General features: G+C 27.9%; 1 protein-coding gene across 6 annotated transcripts; it reads right to left on the bottom strand.

Annotated features, from left to right (window-relative positions):
• Positions 1-4,525: 4,525 nt before the first annotated feature.
• LOC111027862 (ninjurin-1-like) lies at positions 4,526-17,455 on the bottom strand. Of its 6 annotated transcripts, none has more exons than XM_022306326.1 (5): positions 16,981-17,455; positions 13,116-13,232; positions 6,277-6,650; positions 5,050-5,247; positions 4,526-4,992 (listed from the first exon to the last, which is right to left on the bottom strand). In XM_022306326.1, exons 3-5 carry the CDS (start codon positions 6,601-6,603, stop codon positions 4,774-4,776), a joined length of 744 nt encoding a protein of 247 aa, XP_022162018.1. In that variant the 5' UTR covers positions 6,604-6,650; positions 13,116-13,232; positions 16,981-17,455; the 3' UTR covers positions 4,526-4,773. The 6 variants fall into 6 exon arrangements, with proteins under 6 accessions (XP_022162018.1, XP_022162017.1, XP_022162020.1 ...); XM_022306328.1 differs by lacking the exons at positions 4,526-4,992; positions 5,050-5,247; positions 6,277-6,650 and adding exons at positions 9,952-10,586; positions 10,668-10,865; positions 10,948-11,202 and having other exon boundaries at positions 16,981-17,282; XM_022306325.1 differs by lacking the exon at positions 13,116-13,232 and having other exon boundaries at positions 16,981-17,454.
• Positions 17,456-18,424: the final 969 nt, after the last annotated feature.

Raw genomic sequence — 18,424 nt, 5'->3', positions numbered from 1 at the left:
ATAGAATACGTATTATTATTATTATTATTATTAGTCCCCACCCGACGATATAAGTATATTACCGACTGCCGTGGCGCCCTCTCCCACCGCATTAGTTTTTTTTTTATTCATCACACTTACAAACACTAAAATTATTAAATATATTGTGTAATATATAATATTATGTCTTTTAAGGATAGCCAAAAAAAGCCTAGAAGACCGCAGGTTGAACCGCCCTGCTGTGTAATACTGTAATATAAGTATGTATACCTACATAAATTCGATCATTTACTTGAGCTGTAATATTTATAAGCCGGTATCGATTGGTTTTTTGATACAACTCACCTATATTGCAACTGTATTATATTAAATATGTAAATCATATTATGGTAAAATTGTAAAAGTTAGAGAAAATGTATTATCTAACATAATATATATACATCTATCCTCGTATGTATAGAATGGTAATCGAAAAAAAAATATTATTCTTGTAGGTACTTGTACAGTTCTATAGTAAGTTGTGCTTTGTATTTTAGTGTGTAACTGTGTAAGTGTAATGAATAAAATGCTTGTACATATATTTGTCATCTACCATAATAAGTAATAAATAATAGAAAAAAAAGTTTACTGGAAAATACCAAAATACTTATTCTTATACTGCACTTGTACATTTGTACTTTGTGCTTATTTTAGTGTGTAATGTATTGGTAGGTATAAAATATATTTGTTATCTACCATAATAACTATCATAAGCCATATATTTTGATCCTATATTAATTGGTACACCAGAAAATTCCCCATTTCCGAACATCACACACAGTCATATATAGGTAATGAGACTGTTGCCAGTCTTTTGGATGACATCGTAATAATTGACGTTTCGTAATTTCGTTTCTACGTTTGTTTTTAAATTTTATATTTTTTCGCAGTATATAAAATGGAGTTGGAGTTAATAAATTCTAACAAAAAATACCCTCAGGTTGCGCATAAGGGATTTTTGTACAATTTCCATAAAGAATGCTCTAATTTTCTTCGTTGGAGGTGTTCAAAAAACAGCTCTATGAAGTGTCCATGTTTTTTGAAAACTAATTTGAACATAGCTAAGCCAACTTTGATTTCTGTAAATAACGATCATGTGCATGAATCAAATGAAAATTTTATTTCTGCGACTAAAATAAAAAATTTAATGGTGGAAAAAGCTAAGCTAACAAACGATTTACCTGCTCAAATTTTCGCGGAAGTGGTATCAAACGTACCCCGAAGTATACTCGCTGAATTGTAATAAATTGCAAGTAATTAACATCTTTTATGATATTATATGACTTTGTATGTATTTATATATTCATCGGGACTTTTTTTTCCTAGTGTGGGACTTTTTTTTCCGCGATTCGTATAGAATTGACACATTGAAAACGAAGTGGGAAGTGTATTATTAAAAAATGTGTACATTATATGGACGTTGAAGTGTATTGTATTTATATAAGTACAATATATATATATACGTTGTCTATATACTTTAGAACAATATAATTAGGTAGTATTTTCATCGAAACAACATTTTAATTAGGTAGGTATTACAGGTATAAAATTAATAGAAAAAAAAAACAGGGGAAGTCGCTCCGCTGTATGGTACCGAGGTGTCAAATGTTCCTCGTAATTACGTAAGGCACAGTACCTAATGGATGTGATAAATTTGAATTCAATGATAAATAATTGTATATGATGAAGGACAATACCTACTTAAAAGTTAAAATGTCTATAAAATAAATTGTGCCTATTCAATAATATAAATATATTATTTAAAAAAATTTATAGTGATTTTATCGAAATCTGAATTTCAAACGATCTTATAAAATATTTGTGACTATGTATTTTTAATATCTTTTAATATTACAGTAGGAACCAATATGAGGACCTTTAATCAAGTTGTCAAGCTTTTACATACGCTAAAATTTTATCTTTCGTAAAATGAAAATAAACTAAAAAAATATTGGTAAATATCTATAGATTATAGGTGAACAGCAGAAGCCAGTTGTAAGTACCTTTAGCACAAAATGAGCCAAAATATATGGGAAATTATAATATTATGCCTTGTAAATGCTAATATTATGAATATTTGGTGAAAATCTCATATCCCTATAATTATTTATTTTTTTGTAGTTTTAAAATATGTCAACATGATTTTATAAGTTTGATACAATTTTACATTATAGTGTATACATATTATTATATATTGTAACTAGGTATTTCAGTATTTGTTACATCTTACATGTGATATTACTATACTAGTATACTGTATTGATTTTAGTGAGTAGTAATATTGATTATATAATCCATGGTTTATGTGATCAATGGTAGTAAGTAGTGACAATAGATGTTCCTGTAGGGTTTGTAATTAAAATAAAAAAATTAAAATAAATTGGTTTTGTGCGCATATTAATTTTTGACTTTTTGAGTAGGTAATAACAAAAAAACACAATCAACGTCGTCGTAAACTATATTGCTTAAATACTTGGGGTTTTTTTTAATTTTCTGATTATAATTTAGGTATATTGAATAATGCTGAGAATTTTTTCTTTTGACCCCTCATTACTCAAAGTATCAACTAAATCCAATTTGCTACCAAGTAACACTCTCAATGATGAGGATGAAAGCCATTTACTATTTAGCAGTATAGTTAAAAGTTGTCAAACATAAGTTAGTAGGTAGTATACTTGCTAAAATAAATAAATAGAATATAGAAAATATAGAAAATATAATGGCATGATAAATATAACCTAAATACTTCGTACTTTCATATAATTTCAATTGTTTACAAAATAATATTAATATAACCCATTTAATATTTATTTATTTACAAGTAACATTTAGCAAAATACTGCACATTTATTAACCATTAGGTATACTGCTAACAAGTAACAAACTTTAATTAGATCAACATTTTAAGCTTATTATATGTTTAATTAACACAAAGTAATATAACTTAAAAGTACTAATACAAATAATATAGTTAAGACATATAATGTTGATTGATTATTTATTTCACCAACACAATATGTGTGTACTTGATATAATGATATGTAAACAATTTAAAAATACTCAGGTACAGTTATAAAATATACACATTTTACCGGTTAAAACTTGCAGTGCAAAATTAATTTAAATATTAACAAGTGTAATTAATTAGGCATGCCTAATACTGTGAAACACCTCTGAGTAACGGACACTATCTGTCTCCAAAATTGTGTCTTCTATTTTTAAGGTGTCCGCTATTCAGAGAGGGTAAATCTTCTTTTTATTTTTTATTTATAAGTACGCCTCAACTACCAGGGTTATTGGCGTTAAGGTAAATCTTTTATACTCATAAGAAGTTAATATAATGTTGTTAGTATTATAATAATAATAATAATAGTCGACATATAAAATAATTAATAATAATAATAGTAATGTTATTATTTAATGTTTTAACGATAATATAACTATCGAACTTTTTAAGCCCGTCTGTCATAATTTTTGACGTCATTCAGACATATTTTTCCAATATTAGTCAATAGGTAATTTATTTACGTCCAATTATTTGAAAGCTCTCGGTCATTTACCTTTACCTATGATGAGAAGACATACACCATCTAACAAAATGCACGAAATATTGGCAGCCATACAGTGATATTTTTGTCGTAATCTTATCTTATCGTCCCGTAACGAGTACCGTTGTTTTTTCATTATTCAAATTAAGATAAAAATTCCGCTTTTCGGCGGTTTCCCGTTGACTGTAGTGAAAATGTCCCCGTTCCCTAAAAATACCCGCTATTGGAAGGTGTCCGTTAGAAGAGGTTTGACTGTAGATATATATTATATATTCATATATTTACCTATAATTGTTGACAAATAATTTTACTTAAAAAAAAAAATACAAATAGGTACCCACTACTTAGAGGCTAAAGCAGATATTATATTATGTTATATTTTGCTAATTATTAAAAATTAGGTACCTACTTAGTCATAACTCATAAATCATAATGTAATATAATATATTATAATTTCATGAATATATAAATAGGTACATATCTATTTTATGGGATTTTTTTTAAAGTAAAATTTATTTCAAAGTTTTAAATTTGTTATTAATTATTAATACTTGTTTAATATTAATGACTAATAAGCAATAAATAACTTTATCAATAATAATAAATAGAGTTTATCTTAAAACAATTCAAAATCTACTTAAATATGAAAATGTCTTTGTTATATGTCTTTATTGCCTTTATAACCTTTATAACTTTTAAATTTTAATAGAGATATAAGTACCTATTCATTACTTCAAAATGTTTAATTTATGCATAATTTATTTTTAGAAAAATTAGGATGCATCCAATCCTATATAATTGTATACTGCCTATATTGTTTTGCCCATACCTTTTTGTAAGGAAATCAACACTCACTTTAAAATAAAATATTAAATCTCAATTAAAAGATTTTATTTTTGTACATAATTAGAATAATATTAAAACATACATTAATTATTAAATAATGGCAAAATAAAAATTATAACACTTTTTGCCTAGCATTATACATTATTGAACCATACTTTTTTTAAATTTAAATTTTTAATATACAGTTTAGTTAAGCCCTTGTTCCTCATCTTATCTTATTAGTCTAGAGTTCTTGACTTTAAAAACTATAAATTCCTATGTGTATAAAAGTATATTTTATAGTTTATTTATTGTCTTATTGATAAAAATTTGAAATATAATTATAATATTTTACGATGATAAATCTATAAATAGCCTTGATCTATAATAATTCATTTGGTGGCTCAGTCATAGAAGTTGACAACACTACTGTAGGTGAACTTACTGTTGGTCCTCCAAATGACGTTATGAAAATATTGACGACCGTTATGAGGAATATACCAACAATGACATAGTTTCCCAATTTAAATGCCATCCGTCGTTGCTCACAATGAGTCACATTGTACCGAGCACTTAGTAAAAGCGCTACGCCAACTAAAATCTAATATGGCCAAGCTCATTTATTAGCAAATCTAAAATTAACAATTAGTATAACTACCTGTAAAAATATGCTAATCAACAAGAGCACCACGCAAATTACGTAAAGGGCACTGCCATCGCTATTTTCTAATACATATCTTAGTTGATTTGCATTTGCGGAAAACAGTGCGACGTCCATCATACCATGAGACAATAACTTTTTATTTCTGTATAAATTAAACGCTCTTGGCGTATCTTCGTCCATATTTCCGATCACCTGGAATTAGATTTTTTTTATCATTACAATACTATAAATTGTCGATGCACTAATTTCTTTTCAGGAGGTGATGTGGACTACTGGTGGCTAAGTATAGCCAGTAGTAGCCGACTTATTATGTACCTACTACTAAGTAGGTTTACACGATAAATGGTTTTTCATGATTTTATAGTCGATTTCTGGATCGTTTATATAGTGATTTGGTTAGCTATATTATTCGTTTATTATAGGCAAGGATGAAGGAAGTGTCCTCATTTAGTGTTTCTATTGGAGTTTGAAAAATATTATAGATGCGTTATACAAGAATGATCGATTAGTTTAAACACGAGATTGAAGAATTTAAATTTTTCATTGTGTTCGATATTCTGTTGGTCTTTCGATATTAAAATTATAACATACACGTCTGGTTGAGTTTTAATAGCATGTAATACAACAGAAATATGAATAGGCATTTATTTTAATTTGTATGTAGTAATGATTGAAGGAGTCTTAGGTGCTCACTGCTGATAGCTGATTAAAGCTGAAAACTCATTTGGAATGTATTTGGGGAGTGGGGGCTGGAAGCCCTTACACTTACATTGTTGCTCATATTTAAATTCCCTTATAAAGAATATGTATTATTACGTCAATCAAGTCCTACTATTAAAAGTTAATTATTATCGCAAGTAGTAGTTTAATATATCTTTTATTTTGTATAAAAAAATATATCCACATTTTTATAAACTTATTGTAATTTATGTGTTAAATCGTGGGGTAAATTTATAGACCTCTTATAATCTAAAATGTAATCTATTTATTTATGTATATGCAATTCATGATTGTATAAATTAACTTTAGGCGTTCCGTCAACTGATGAGTTCTCCCCGCTTATCTATATGCATTAAACATTAAAGTCATTGTTAATAATAGTAAATGAATGAATCATATTATATAGGTACGATTATTATATAAAATATAAGTATAGATTGCATGTATATTAAAAATAAAAAAAATATAGAAAAGTAACACTTATTTAATCCGCTTTCATACCTCATTGGCTATAACGTTTTGGTCCGGTAATAAATTGTCGTCGTCTGCCGGGAGTCTTTTGTCGATTTGATTGTTTACTGATGACATTTTTGAACCGGTTGTATTATTGTGATCAGTCGAAAAATCTACTGCAGAACTACGATTTGCAGTAATGATTTCATTCATCTCTAGTTGTTGTATCTTAATGTCGGTCGATCCGTTAGGTGTTCGTACTGCCGCGTTTATTGACTTTGGCTCAACGGTCTTGCAGTTACTTGTGTGCACTTGATCTCGATCCTTTAAGACCTGTCGTTCGGTACTGCAGTGAGACGGAAGACATGCAGCCATTATTTTAGCTTAACTACTGTTCGAATCTAGTTTCAACAAGTGTCCACCTGTGGATGTGATTTCCAATATTCAGTTTGCATTTATAAAAAAACAATATTGTTATATGTTAGTAGGGGATTCCTATATTTAGTTGTTTTATTCAAACAATATCATCATTTATTAACCTTGAGAACATGTGTACTTAATGTTTTATATAAGGAGCAATATTACTTAGTGAGTAATACAACACGTTATTACTTATTAATTATTACGCGTACAAATGTATCATTTCATTCATACATTTTCTTAGTATTTCTTTATAATGCAATTAGGTACATAACTCAATAAACAATAAATAACCTTTTTTATATCAGGTGCGTGTTATTTTTATTGAGAACATATTTTATGATTTAATAAATTATTTTGTTTAAAAATAATTAAATAATGTATACAATATTATACATTTGTACCATTTTCAATAAAGTTAGAAACTCTAAAGAAAATGTGTATAGGTATATATATATTTTTTGGCTATTTATCATATTATAATTGTTTGTCTTCTTTAGATAACACAATACTTTTTATCTCAGACAAAATTTAACAGTAATATAAGTCATATAATATGAAGTATCATAATAAAGGTATAATTATGTATCAACATTTATTGATGCACAAAATAAATATAAACATAAATTATCGAAAATATAATAAACATTTATACGGTTTAAGCTTCTAGTGGAATCCCTTGAAAGCTAGCTCTCCCGTGTTTCTCAAATGGCCAAGTTTATCACTGTTTGATAACTTCAATCTGAATTAAAATACCCTGAATTGAGATTGGTATGAGTTATAATTTATAAATTCTATTTAAATATTTATGAACAATGATATTGTTAACGGATGCTTTCTTTGTACAGACTTTCAAAGTCTTGTAGGTACCTATACGTCCTACATATTATAATTCTTATTAAATGTTATCTGTTTGCGTTATACCTACGTAGTATACTAATTAGGCTATTGCTTGTATATTGTAAATTAGTAGTAGTAAATAACTTAATTATTCAGATAAAGCTGAAAAAAGCTGGTAAGTAGATAACCGCTCTGTTGTGTAGGAAGTACTATAGGTATCTAGTGGGTCACTGTAATGGATGTGTTAAATTGTAATTCAATGATAATAGTCATTGCATACTACTAACAACGACTCTGAGAAGAAACGTTCTATCAGCATTTATTTCTAAGGACATATTATAATTATGAATAATATTCAATATTTATATTGCAATTAAATCAAATTGCATATTATATAATAGCATTAAAAATCAACGATAATAGTAATAGTTAAAATGAATTTCGTTCAATATTACTACCAGCTAATATAGTATAATTAGTAGTTAGTACAATAATAGTTCTTGAATTTTTTTATTAAAATCAATTTTAGTTACCCTGGAAACAAAAAAAATAGAAGAAATATTATTTTTTAAAGGTGGGTTAAGTGGTTACTACTTTGCTGTACAGTAAGTGTCGAATGGGTCACTGTAATAGATGTGTTAAATTTGAATTCAGTGATAAATCATTGGAAAAACGATTCTGAGCGAAGGTAGTTTGTCAAACTATACTTCTAAGCATATTTTATGATATTTGTATCGACATTTTTTGAAAAAAAATAATAAAAATGTCTATAAATTGCTTTAAATTTATAGTGTAAATGATGAAATAAACATCTAAAGAAAATGTCAAGTTCAGCATCTACGGGATTTTCGTTTTTGAATTATTACAAAATATCAAAAATTGATCAGGGCGAGAAACAGTTTATTTATGGGTATATATATCCATTGTTGAAAAAATTTGCACTTTAAACAGTACAAAGCTCTTAAAGTATAATGTGATTTTAACAAATTGTTGATAAATTTGTTTGATTATACGTAGAAAAGCATGAGGAATCTTGTAATATATTGACAACCATGATCCAAACAATGTTTTTTAATAAAAATAGTGACCTTAAACACACAAACACAAAATACTCAACATTGTAAAACCAATACATTCATCGGTCCTCTCAAATCTAAAATTAAGGCCAACCATTTATTTTAAAGATATTATTTATCACTCTTCAGTATAATCACTATAATAATAACTACATAATTAAATTTGAATTTTATTATTGCATATTATTATTACTATCATATAACACACACTATTCAAATAATGCAAGATATTTTAAACGTAGGGTATACATTGGATAAATTAGAATTTAACAAACCAAAAAAAAGGCATATATTTTATTGTAATCAAAATGTTATTTAATAACGTCTTCTATAATAATTAGATTTCATATTTTTTTATTTGGCATCAATATTATGGACAAATGAACATAACAAAAACAAATCTAACAAATACAACCAGTACTCTTATAGGTAGGTGCACTTTAAATTATAATAAATAATTTTATTAAAGATAAAACAGTTATTTTAATTTTGAATCACACTTTGTCAAGTCTAGATGTTTAATTATATTTAACTATAATATTTAGTGAACAGTAGATATTAGTCAAGTATAAAAAATAAACTTATTATATATTATTCATAACAGTTCTTATATCTTATGCTTTGTATTTGTAAGTATACCATTAATTGATCAATAAATCAAAAATAAATCAATGCTAGGCCTAAATTATTGACAGATAATATAGTTAATAAACCAAAAAAAAAATGTTTAGTTTTATTTTAATGTAGCTAAATTTAGATGTCATTCATTAGCTTTGGACTTAGTATAGGTTAGCATAATTATCGATAACCTCTCTCAAAAAAAAAGAAATATAGTTACTAAAAATGTTGAAATTATTTAGATATGTATTTATACGTTGGAATAAACTTAAAATTAACAAGTTATGTACATAATTTATGAAGTTGTAAGTAAATCAGTGCATGATCAATATAAGTAATCCGTTATGTAAATTAAATTAAATTTCTTTTTAAGTAAATTTACAGCCTTGTTATCAATATTATTAACAGTTATATTATTTTAGTGTTAATTTTAAAAATAATGGTAGTTAGTAATATTTTATCTTTTGCGCTGTATACAAAGCGTACCTATTACTCGCTTAAATTATTACATTTATTTTATATTTTAATGTAAATATTATACAATATGAAATAATTTAAATTACCCGTATAATTTTATAAATAAGACAAATTATAAAATTCATAAATTTAGCTAGTGTTAAAATAAAATTGAATATATATACATATATTATATATTATATATATTACTCAAGTATATGTACTCAATTAATTATTTTTTTAGAAACTTAGAATTAATCTATAACCTTATAAAAATTAATCAGTATTTATACTAATAAATGAGCAACTATAACTGTATAATATGTACAAAAAATGATATTGTAAGTACCTATAAATATTTTATAATATCCTTATAAAATGTATTTCACAATAGTAAGTTTAATAATCGATACATAAATAAGTTACAATAACACATTTTATCGAGAATATGAATATGGAGATAAGTGTGTGTAAATTAATATTTGTTCATCATTCATGTGTGCATGTCTGTGGTTTTTTGATATTTTAATCAAGTATCCATCATCCAGGAGTACAGCAGTCAATAAATAGATATAATGAGCTAATACATTTTCATATGTATACAAATTTTTTTCAATTTTAAATATTGGCAAAAGTTACATTTATATGATTACATTTTATTTGGCACTCGTTAATATGTATGTAAAATATAGCATAATTATGCTGCATATAAATTGTCACAAATATAGTGCAAATAAGGAGAGGAGCTTTATTATGGGCCATTGAACATTTGCACCGTATAACCTACGTCTACGCCGGTTTTCCAAATGCAGATATTAAGATATTAACCACAGTTATAAGGAATATGCCGACGATAACATAGTTGTTGTACTTGAATGCCATTTTTCGCTCTTCGCAATTAGTTACATTGTACTGAATACTCAAGAGCATAGTCATGCCAACCAAAATCTAATAAAAGTAATTTCAATAATACAGACCACAAGTATTATAGAGGTTTATAATAAATTACTTAAAATTAAATTTACTTACTTGTAGGAGTATACTCATCGATATAAGTACTACGCAAATGTATGAAATATATTGGCCATCGAATGTCTCCAAGACATGCCTCAACTGATTGGCGTTTGCGGAAAATAACGCAATGTCCATCATACTTTGAGTTAAAAGTTTTTTTTTTCTATACAAATCAAAAGCTTTCAAAGTGTCGTCATCAGAATCTCCAAGTAACTGAATCAAATATAAATTATATACAACAAAATATTATTTATATTTAATAACGGGAATAAAATATTGTGTAAATTGTATCTACATTGTCAAAAACTCCATTTTTATTATTTATAGTTGGCTGGAGCTCGTTGTCTTCAGTGGGTTGAACAATTTGTGTCGGGGAATTACCCTGTTCTACACGAGGAGGATCGGATAAACCATTGATATTTTTTTGTATCTCATTGTAATTTGGAGAAACGGTCAGTTCCATAGTGTTCTTTTCTTTTTGATCTTTATTACTTTCAGGTACTCGACATTGTTTTAAAACCGATTTTTCCATCATGATCTATGAACTTTTCTGAAACAAACAAAACATATAGATAGTTTAAAGTATTGTGTATTAAGCTGTAACTATTTATGCGACAGTAAGTTTACTAATTTTATTTGAATAATAATATAAACGGTGTGTAGAATACTCTATATTTCCAAAGTACAGTACTTTAAAAGGATATGGTCAATAATAATTAATTATTTATATCAGTTTCTTAAATTACCAGCTCACAAAAAATACATCTTTATGGGGCAGAGCTGTCAACAGTGTCAGCTATCCATTTTTACGCCTACTCAAACCATGCCATATGAACAAACTGGGCATTTTATTTGTTCTTCAATAAAATTTAAATTGGCCTTAAAAACAGCAGCATTCCCGGCCCAAATTGAAATTTAGCTTAGCGGAGTTCAGTGGTCACAGGTGTGCCTTGCAAACTGTTTCTCTACTACTCACCTCAAATAAACTTTGAATACCTACTCATAAATTATAGGTAACTATAGGTTTGGGATGTTGTATGATTTAACATATTTTTTTGGCGAGTTAAAAACATACCTAAGTTTATTAAAAATCCGTTTCACCTACTGAAGATTAAAAATATTTAAATTTATTTTTCAACACAATTTTTTTATACAATAAACCAGTGCGTAATCTAGTATTTTTAAGTTTATTTTTTACCATAATATATTATTTACGCAGCCTACTTTTAAAGGCATATTTCGTTGTATTTTAGAGAATTTAAATTCTAACCCAAGCCTTAATAGTTGCTCGTCTGAAATTCGAATTTTAGAAATTTAAATTTCAGAATAATAAATAATTGCTTCAATATAATAACATTTAATCGCATACAATATTAATTTGTCTAAACATAAATCTATGCAGTTTTTCTTTTAATTTTGTAGATTTAAAATTTAGAATACCAAAACATTACATTTATATTTTATGTTGTTAAAGTATAGCTATGTATTTTTGTAATAATAGTCAATGATATTTTCAGTACCCGGAAGTTTATTTGTCATTGAAAATTAAAAACTATAACAACTGTAAATAATGTAAAATTATGTTTTTATATGACTTTAGTAACTATTACTGCACGAATTCGCGGGCACCAAAATGACAAACTGTTATAGTTTGGAAATATATAATAATACGTATACCTACCTAATATTATAAGTACTACTTTAATTCTTTTGTTTTCATATCCATGGTTAGCATTTTTGATGTATAGAAATAACAGTTCAGTCTGTGAACTATCACTATAGTTAAAATTAAGAATAATATAAGAGTCAATTTATTATACTTACCTATTAGGAGGTAGATAGCAATAGAATTAAATTATACAGAATTCACTACACTATTTTTTAAATATGTTCACAAACAGCGTAGTATTAACATTAAATGTTATACATTTATACAATTTTCGAAAAAAATGAAACGAAACAATCCGATACAAATAAAGAATATGCAAAATAAAACATTTAACAGCAATTGCTTGGATTGAGTTGATAAATAAATATTCAGAATATTCATAACTTATAAGTTATCAGACTTATTATTAAGATTTAATGTTATGAACGTCTAATGCATCAATAGATATGAACAATTACTGTAGGTATTTAATATATTAATTGATTTATTAAACTGGATTAGTATTGATAACTGATGAAAGTAAGTTGAATGCATTGCACCGTTAATTATATTATGCTTAGTATGAGTATAAGTTCAAAGTCTAGTCCCGTCATAACATTTCGTAGGTAGGTAACTCACAACTTACTATTCTGCAGTATTCTCCCCCTGTTTTTTATTTATGTTCGAATATTACACATACAACTAAACCAATTTTACATTAAAATATCTCTCCCCTCTACCGAAAGGTAAACGTCGAAATTGTTGATATTAATTTAAAATTAAGTTTGTATGAACTACAAATATGATTAAGTTACTTCAAACCGGTCGCCGCCTTTACGCCCTTCGATTGCCACATTGATGTATAATCTGTATGTTCTCGTATCTTATCTTTTTCACAATAGCGAGTGCCGCAAATTGCCGCTCATCAAACACTGCCAAAAATAAAACTTATAAGATAGACTCATGGCCAATGATCCCTAAATCGTCAAACCAGACCAGCAATTTATCACCTACCGACTTCTCCGATAGGTAGCGAATACCAAATAATCAATTGACAGTCGAAGCGAGTATAACAATCGTTTGGTTGCGTTCACCGAATAACAATATCACTTCGTCATCAAAAATCATACAAAAATTATCATCTCTTTAAATCGTTAATTCTCAATATTGCGACAACTCCAGATGAACTCATGATAACCTCTAATGAGGCCAAAACCAATGGAAATAATAATACAGAAAACTCTACCCCGCTGCATACTTTTATCAAAGATCCGTATTAAAATACACACATTTTTGTAAACCAATAAGACAAGTCATCAGAAACCGATGAGACCTGATTCGAATGCAAACATTTCACGCTATTCCTAAGACTAAAATATAAATTCAGTCCAGTCTTTTATAGGGCTGTAGTTACACATCTCAAAGTAAATAATGTTGATTTCACTCATAGCAATTTAAAGAAGACATATCTACGTAATCGTTATTTGCAGCCTAATACCTCCGACAGATGTAACCTTTGTTCAAAATTAACTTTAGGAAAAAATATTTGCTACCAGAGATATTTTTCATGTCTATCATAAATCAACTATTATACTGCCTAGGTCCCTCAACCAATTTCTTGTTGACTATGACAAGGTTGCACCTGGTGCAATAAATTTGGAAATGTTCAACATTCTTTGTGCAAAGATTAAAATTGAAGCTTCACACACACAATTTTGCTATTTAAATTTTCTCCATCCCCAATGCATGCTGATATATCTGTCTGTCTGACTTTCCACGCAAATAATAACTATAGTTCCCCTGTTGTGTTCGATGTAAAATTTTTGTTGTCTCATCTGTAAAACAACCATCTCAAGTGTCAAGTATATTATTGAATTCAGGCCAATGTATCTATTAACCAACTTACTTTTTCCTAAATTAATTATAGATTGTGCATTTTCAAATAAATCAATATTAAAAAAAACCTCAAAGTCTAAATTAAAAGTACCACCAACAATATGAAGAGCTGTAGTTTAAGAAAAAAGGTAAATAGCTTAAGTGATACAAATTATTATTTATTCATCCATTTCACTATGTTTCTATTTTTATTCGGAAGGATAATCCTACCCAAACATATAATATTATTGAATAATTAATTTAATTAATTTTTAATTTCAATTTTCTTAAAGATTTATACAACCTGTACTTTGGGGTACAATATGAGTATGTAATAATTGACAAAGACAGTGAACTCACTCAAAGGTGGCTCCAGGGGTCTCTAGTGGCCGCAACTCCCCCCCCCCCATTACGTATTTCTAAAAATTGTATACTGTTAAAAAAAATCCTAAAAATAAACATATTATAACATCGAAGGCACTCAGTAATAACTAATAACACTTCCCTTTTTTATTCCATTTAAAATTAGATTTTTCAAAATAAAAATAAACAAACATCTATTATTCATATTATAATCATTGTTTTTGGTTTTGTGTTCTATATTCTAAATTAATAAGTATGAGGTACGAATTAGGTAATATGAGGTGACAGGGAATATACTACTATAATGAAACGAAAAAACCTGTTCAGTGACTAACTCCTGCCTGGCGATCAGGATGACTACATTTATCAGTTATCAGCGAGGCGTAAAAAAAATAATATTTTTGCAATCAAACACAAATTTAAATATTTAACAGATTGTAGTAGTAGAAAACATTACTAAAATAGTAGTGATATTTATGAAAATCTTGTAATTTTGTAAAAATTGAATTTTTTTTAATTAATTACATTCGGTACTTTTCTATATACTACATAATATTATTATTTATTACTGTGTTCAAGTTGAAATTATTATTGATACACTCATGGGCCACGGCCGAGCGTAGGTGTTTTATAAGTACAGTTATCCGTGACCGTACAATAGCCTTACAAATATGTAATATAAATAAAAACCAAAAAGTTTTTTTTTACATTCAATCGTAAAGTAGATTAATTGTTTGTAAAAACACTGGAAGTTGAGCTTGAGCTATTTAAATGAATAGGGTAATAAATGAGTTAATTTACATTTTATGGATTAAAATATATAGTAAACTATACTAAATAACTACAAGAAAAAATAAAAGAATTGGCCATCACCCATCTGTAAATTTCTAAGATCAACAGTTCTAAAAATAAAATATGATTTGGTGAAGAAGCGCATGTTCAAAATTAAAGAAGAATAATGAATCTAATGCCAATGGTAAAATAAACAAACAAATTAAATATGGAAATAATAAATAAAATCTTAGAATCATACCCAAATAGGGATTTTTAATTAATTACTCAGGTAGAAAGTTTACTGATTTTTCATTTTTTTTGTTTTTGTTTTTAGTAAATGCATTTATGACAGAACTAATACATTGCAGAAACTTACAATATTACTACCTACTTAATTACCATTTAGGACTTAGGTCTTAGGTAACTGTTTCCTTTTTTTAAAATTTTAAATTGTTAAGACAATAAGACCTGAGGAATCTTTAAAATTCAAACTTTTCTGGTTGAGGGAAAAGTCCAGCGTAGATTGCAATAGGTACTTAAATAATTATATAGGCACAAAGATAATAACACTGCGTGCATAGAATAGAATAAATTACTAAAACAGAATACTGCACGAGGGACTACGTCATAATATCATCTGTAAATCTCTTTAAAATAATCTGTCCAGATACATCACACAAAAAAAATTCCAAAAAATCCTTCCACATCCCAAATACAACCCCGCTCAAAATGTATGAAATTGCATGATATGTTATTGTTTTTCACATCTATGTATCGTCATTCATCATACAACCGGATCGATGAAGCAGTTCTTAAACTCGTTTAAATTCGCGTATCGGCCATGTAAAGCTCGAAGTTTTATCTAAGTAGGAGGGGTGGGGAGGGAGAGTAAAACAGTGGAAGTAAACTGGTTAAATGTGATGACAAAACAATCACGAACGATAACAGTATATGCATAATATAGACATATAGTTAATCTACATGTTCTCGTGAACTATACCTAGGTATATCATTATATAATATATATTATAGTTTATAGCGTGCCACGGATATTCGGCGGGACTTTAAATGACTGGTTTAAAAAAAATATACAATCATTATAATAGAATAATGGGACGTCTTACAAATTCACACGCATCAGTTGTCGAGTGAGCATTTTTAAACTGTTATGCTGCTAATCTAGTCGCTTTACTATGATTAACTACCTATAGCCTTTAATGTTGAAACGTCGAAAAACATCGACGAGCGAGAACGGGGATAAGGCGATAATAAACTTATCGTCTTTAAGTGGCATACTGGCATACAATTATAATCAGACATTAAAAACCACAAAACTGTGCTGTAAAAAAAAATGTGCCGAAGATGAATTTAGAGAATTTATAATTGCTTACGCTTGATGCACATCGAGGTGACTCGCCTGCAGAGACGACAAATGCGTGCGGTACCGTCCTCTTAAAAGTTTTAAACACGGGATAGGTATTTATTATAATGATAATATTGTAAACTCGTGCGTAATTTCGCAACAGTACACATTAAACGATTATAAAAATATTTTATCATAATAATATACATAGGCATAGTATAACCACCTCGGGAAATCGTCATATTATTAGGTATCGTGTGGCGCGGAAAAATAAAACGAAACAAAATACAGCCGAGAAACTTTACCTGATTTACGATCGCTTGTCGCGTGTTTACCGTTCGGGTAGAGCGATGCCAAACTTTCGGGGACAAATGACTACTGTTATTGCCGCTAACGTGTTGTTGGCGGTGGCAAAAACCGAAAAATAAATAACAAACAAACGAATAAAAACAAAAAAACGTTTTACTAAAATTCTAAAGTAGTTTATTATTACGAAACAGCACGGGCGCTGTATACGAACGGGTTCGTCAAACTGCGCGAAACCACTGCCGCATTGTTATTATTATTATTTCGTTCAGAATCCGGAGGCGGACGTCCGATCTCGTGTTGGTCGGAGAATGGGTCACTTGTTAAACCCTTCAGTACTCAGTTGGAGGGGACTGCAGACTAACGGCAGATTATCAACATAGCTCCGAGAAAATAATATTGTGTTTGTTATTTTAACATATCACACTGTATATAGCGTACAGTGTAACTTACGAGTGTATAGACGCGCAGTAACTGAAAATATATTTTATTATTTCGACTAACGTAATCAGGATTTTTTATGGTATAAGAGTTCCGTTCTTGAAAATGTATTTGTGAAGTCGTATTTACCAAATGTTGTACATTATACCCGTGTAATTCGAAATATTACAGTATTCAAATAGGGAAATATTTTATGTAAAATACTTTTTGTGTTATGAGCGTTTTAAGTTTTGACATTACGCGAAATCGTTTTTCTTTTTTCGAGTTACAACATTACAAGTAACATTAACGTTGGCTTTGCGTACTACTGTACTTATAGTACAATTTGTAATACTTCATATTATTTGTACTGGTACTACCTATATATTATTGATTATTATTATCATCGTCGTCATTACAATGATTATGAATTGTTAATATTATTATTATAATTATTATTATTGTTATTATTATTATTACTATTATTGCTGTTGTTTTAAACACGCTAAAAGTACGAATTTGTTCGGCGGAAGCACAGTTATATTATTATGATAATTTTTAATATGTAGAATGTAGATATTATGTCCATGTGCGACTCGTGTAAATCGTGACTGGTAAACATTACGCATTTATGAGAATGTTTCTTCTCGTATCGTCGCTGTTGTGTTATAGTTGATGCAATCGAAAGTCTTAAGTTTAAATTAAAAATATAAAATAATATAAGGGTGTTAGGTACTTGAATAAATATTATTATTGATTATTAGGTTTAAATAGTCTATAAATATGAAAATACATATAATAACCATATAATCAAATATAATATGATCCATGAAATGTAGAACTATTCTGACATACTTCTGTACTTCGTTAAATTTTGGCAGAATCAATTTCGTCAGACTACAACAGTACCTATGTCCTATAATAAACATAATATTATAGAGAATCGGATAGTTCGAAATTATACTTATATTATAATTATTATATGTACCTATTTAATACTATATTATACAACATTAATATTGG

The sequence above is a fragment of the Myzus persicae genome, unplaced genomic scaffold, assembly GCF_001856785.1.
Source record: "Myzus persicae strain clone G006 unplaced genomic scaffold, MPER_G0061.0, whole genome shotgun sequence".
Lineage (NCBI taxonomy): Eukaryota > Metazoa > Arthropoda > Insecta > Hemiptera > Aphididae > Myzus > Myzus persicae.
This window is presented reverse-complemented; position numbering and strand designations above follow the sequence as displayed.

What these genes read in the sequence shown, in the direction of transcription:
- LOC111027862 (XM_022306326.1), bottom strand. Translation starts at nt 6,603, where the DNA reads ATGGCTGCATGTCTTCCGTCTCACTGCAGTACCGAACGACAGGTCTTA. An exon ending in AAAACGTTATAGCCAATGAG is followed by an intron (nt 5,248 to 6,276) that starts GTATGAAAGCGG and finishes ATCTAATTCCAG; the next exon opens with GTGATCGGAAATATGGACGA. An exon ending in TGATTAGCATATTTTTACAG is followed by an intron (nt 4,993 to 5,049) that starts GTAGTTATACTA and finishes TGGCCATATTAG; the next exon opens with ATTTTAGTTGGCGTAGCGCT.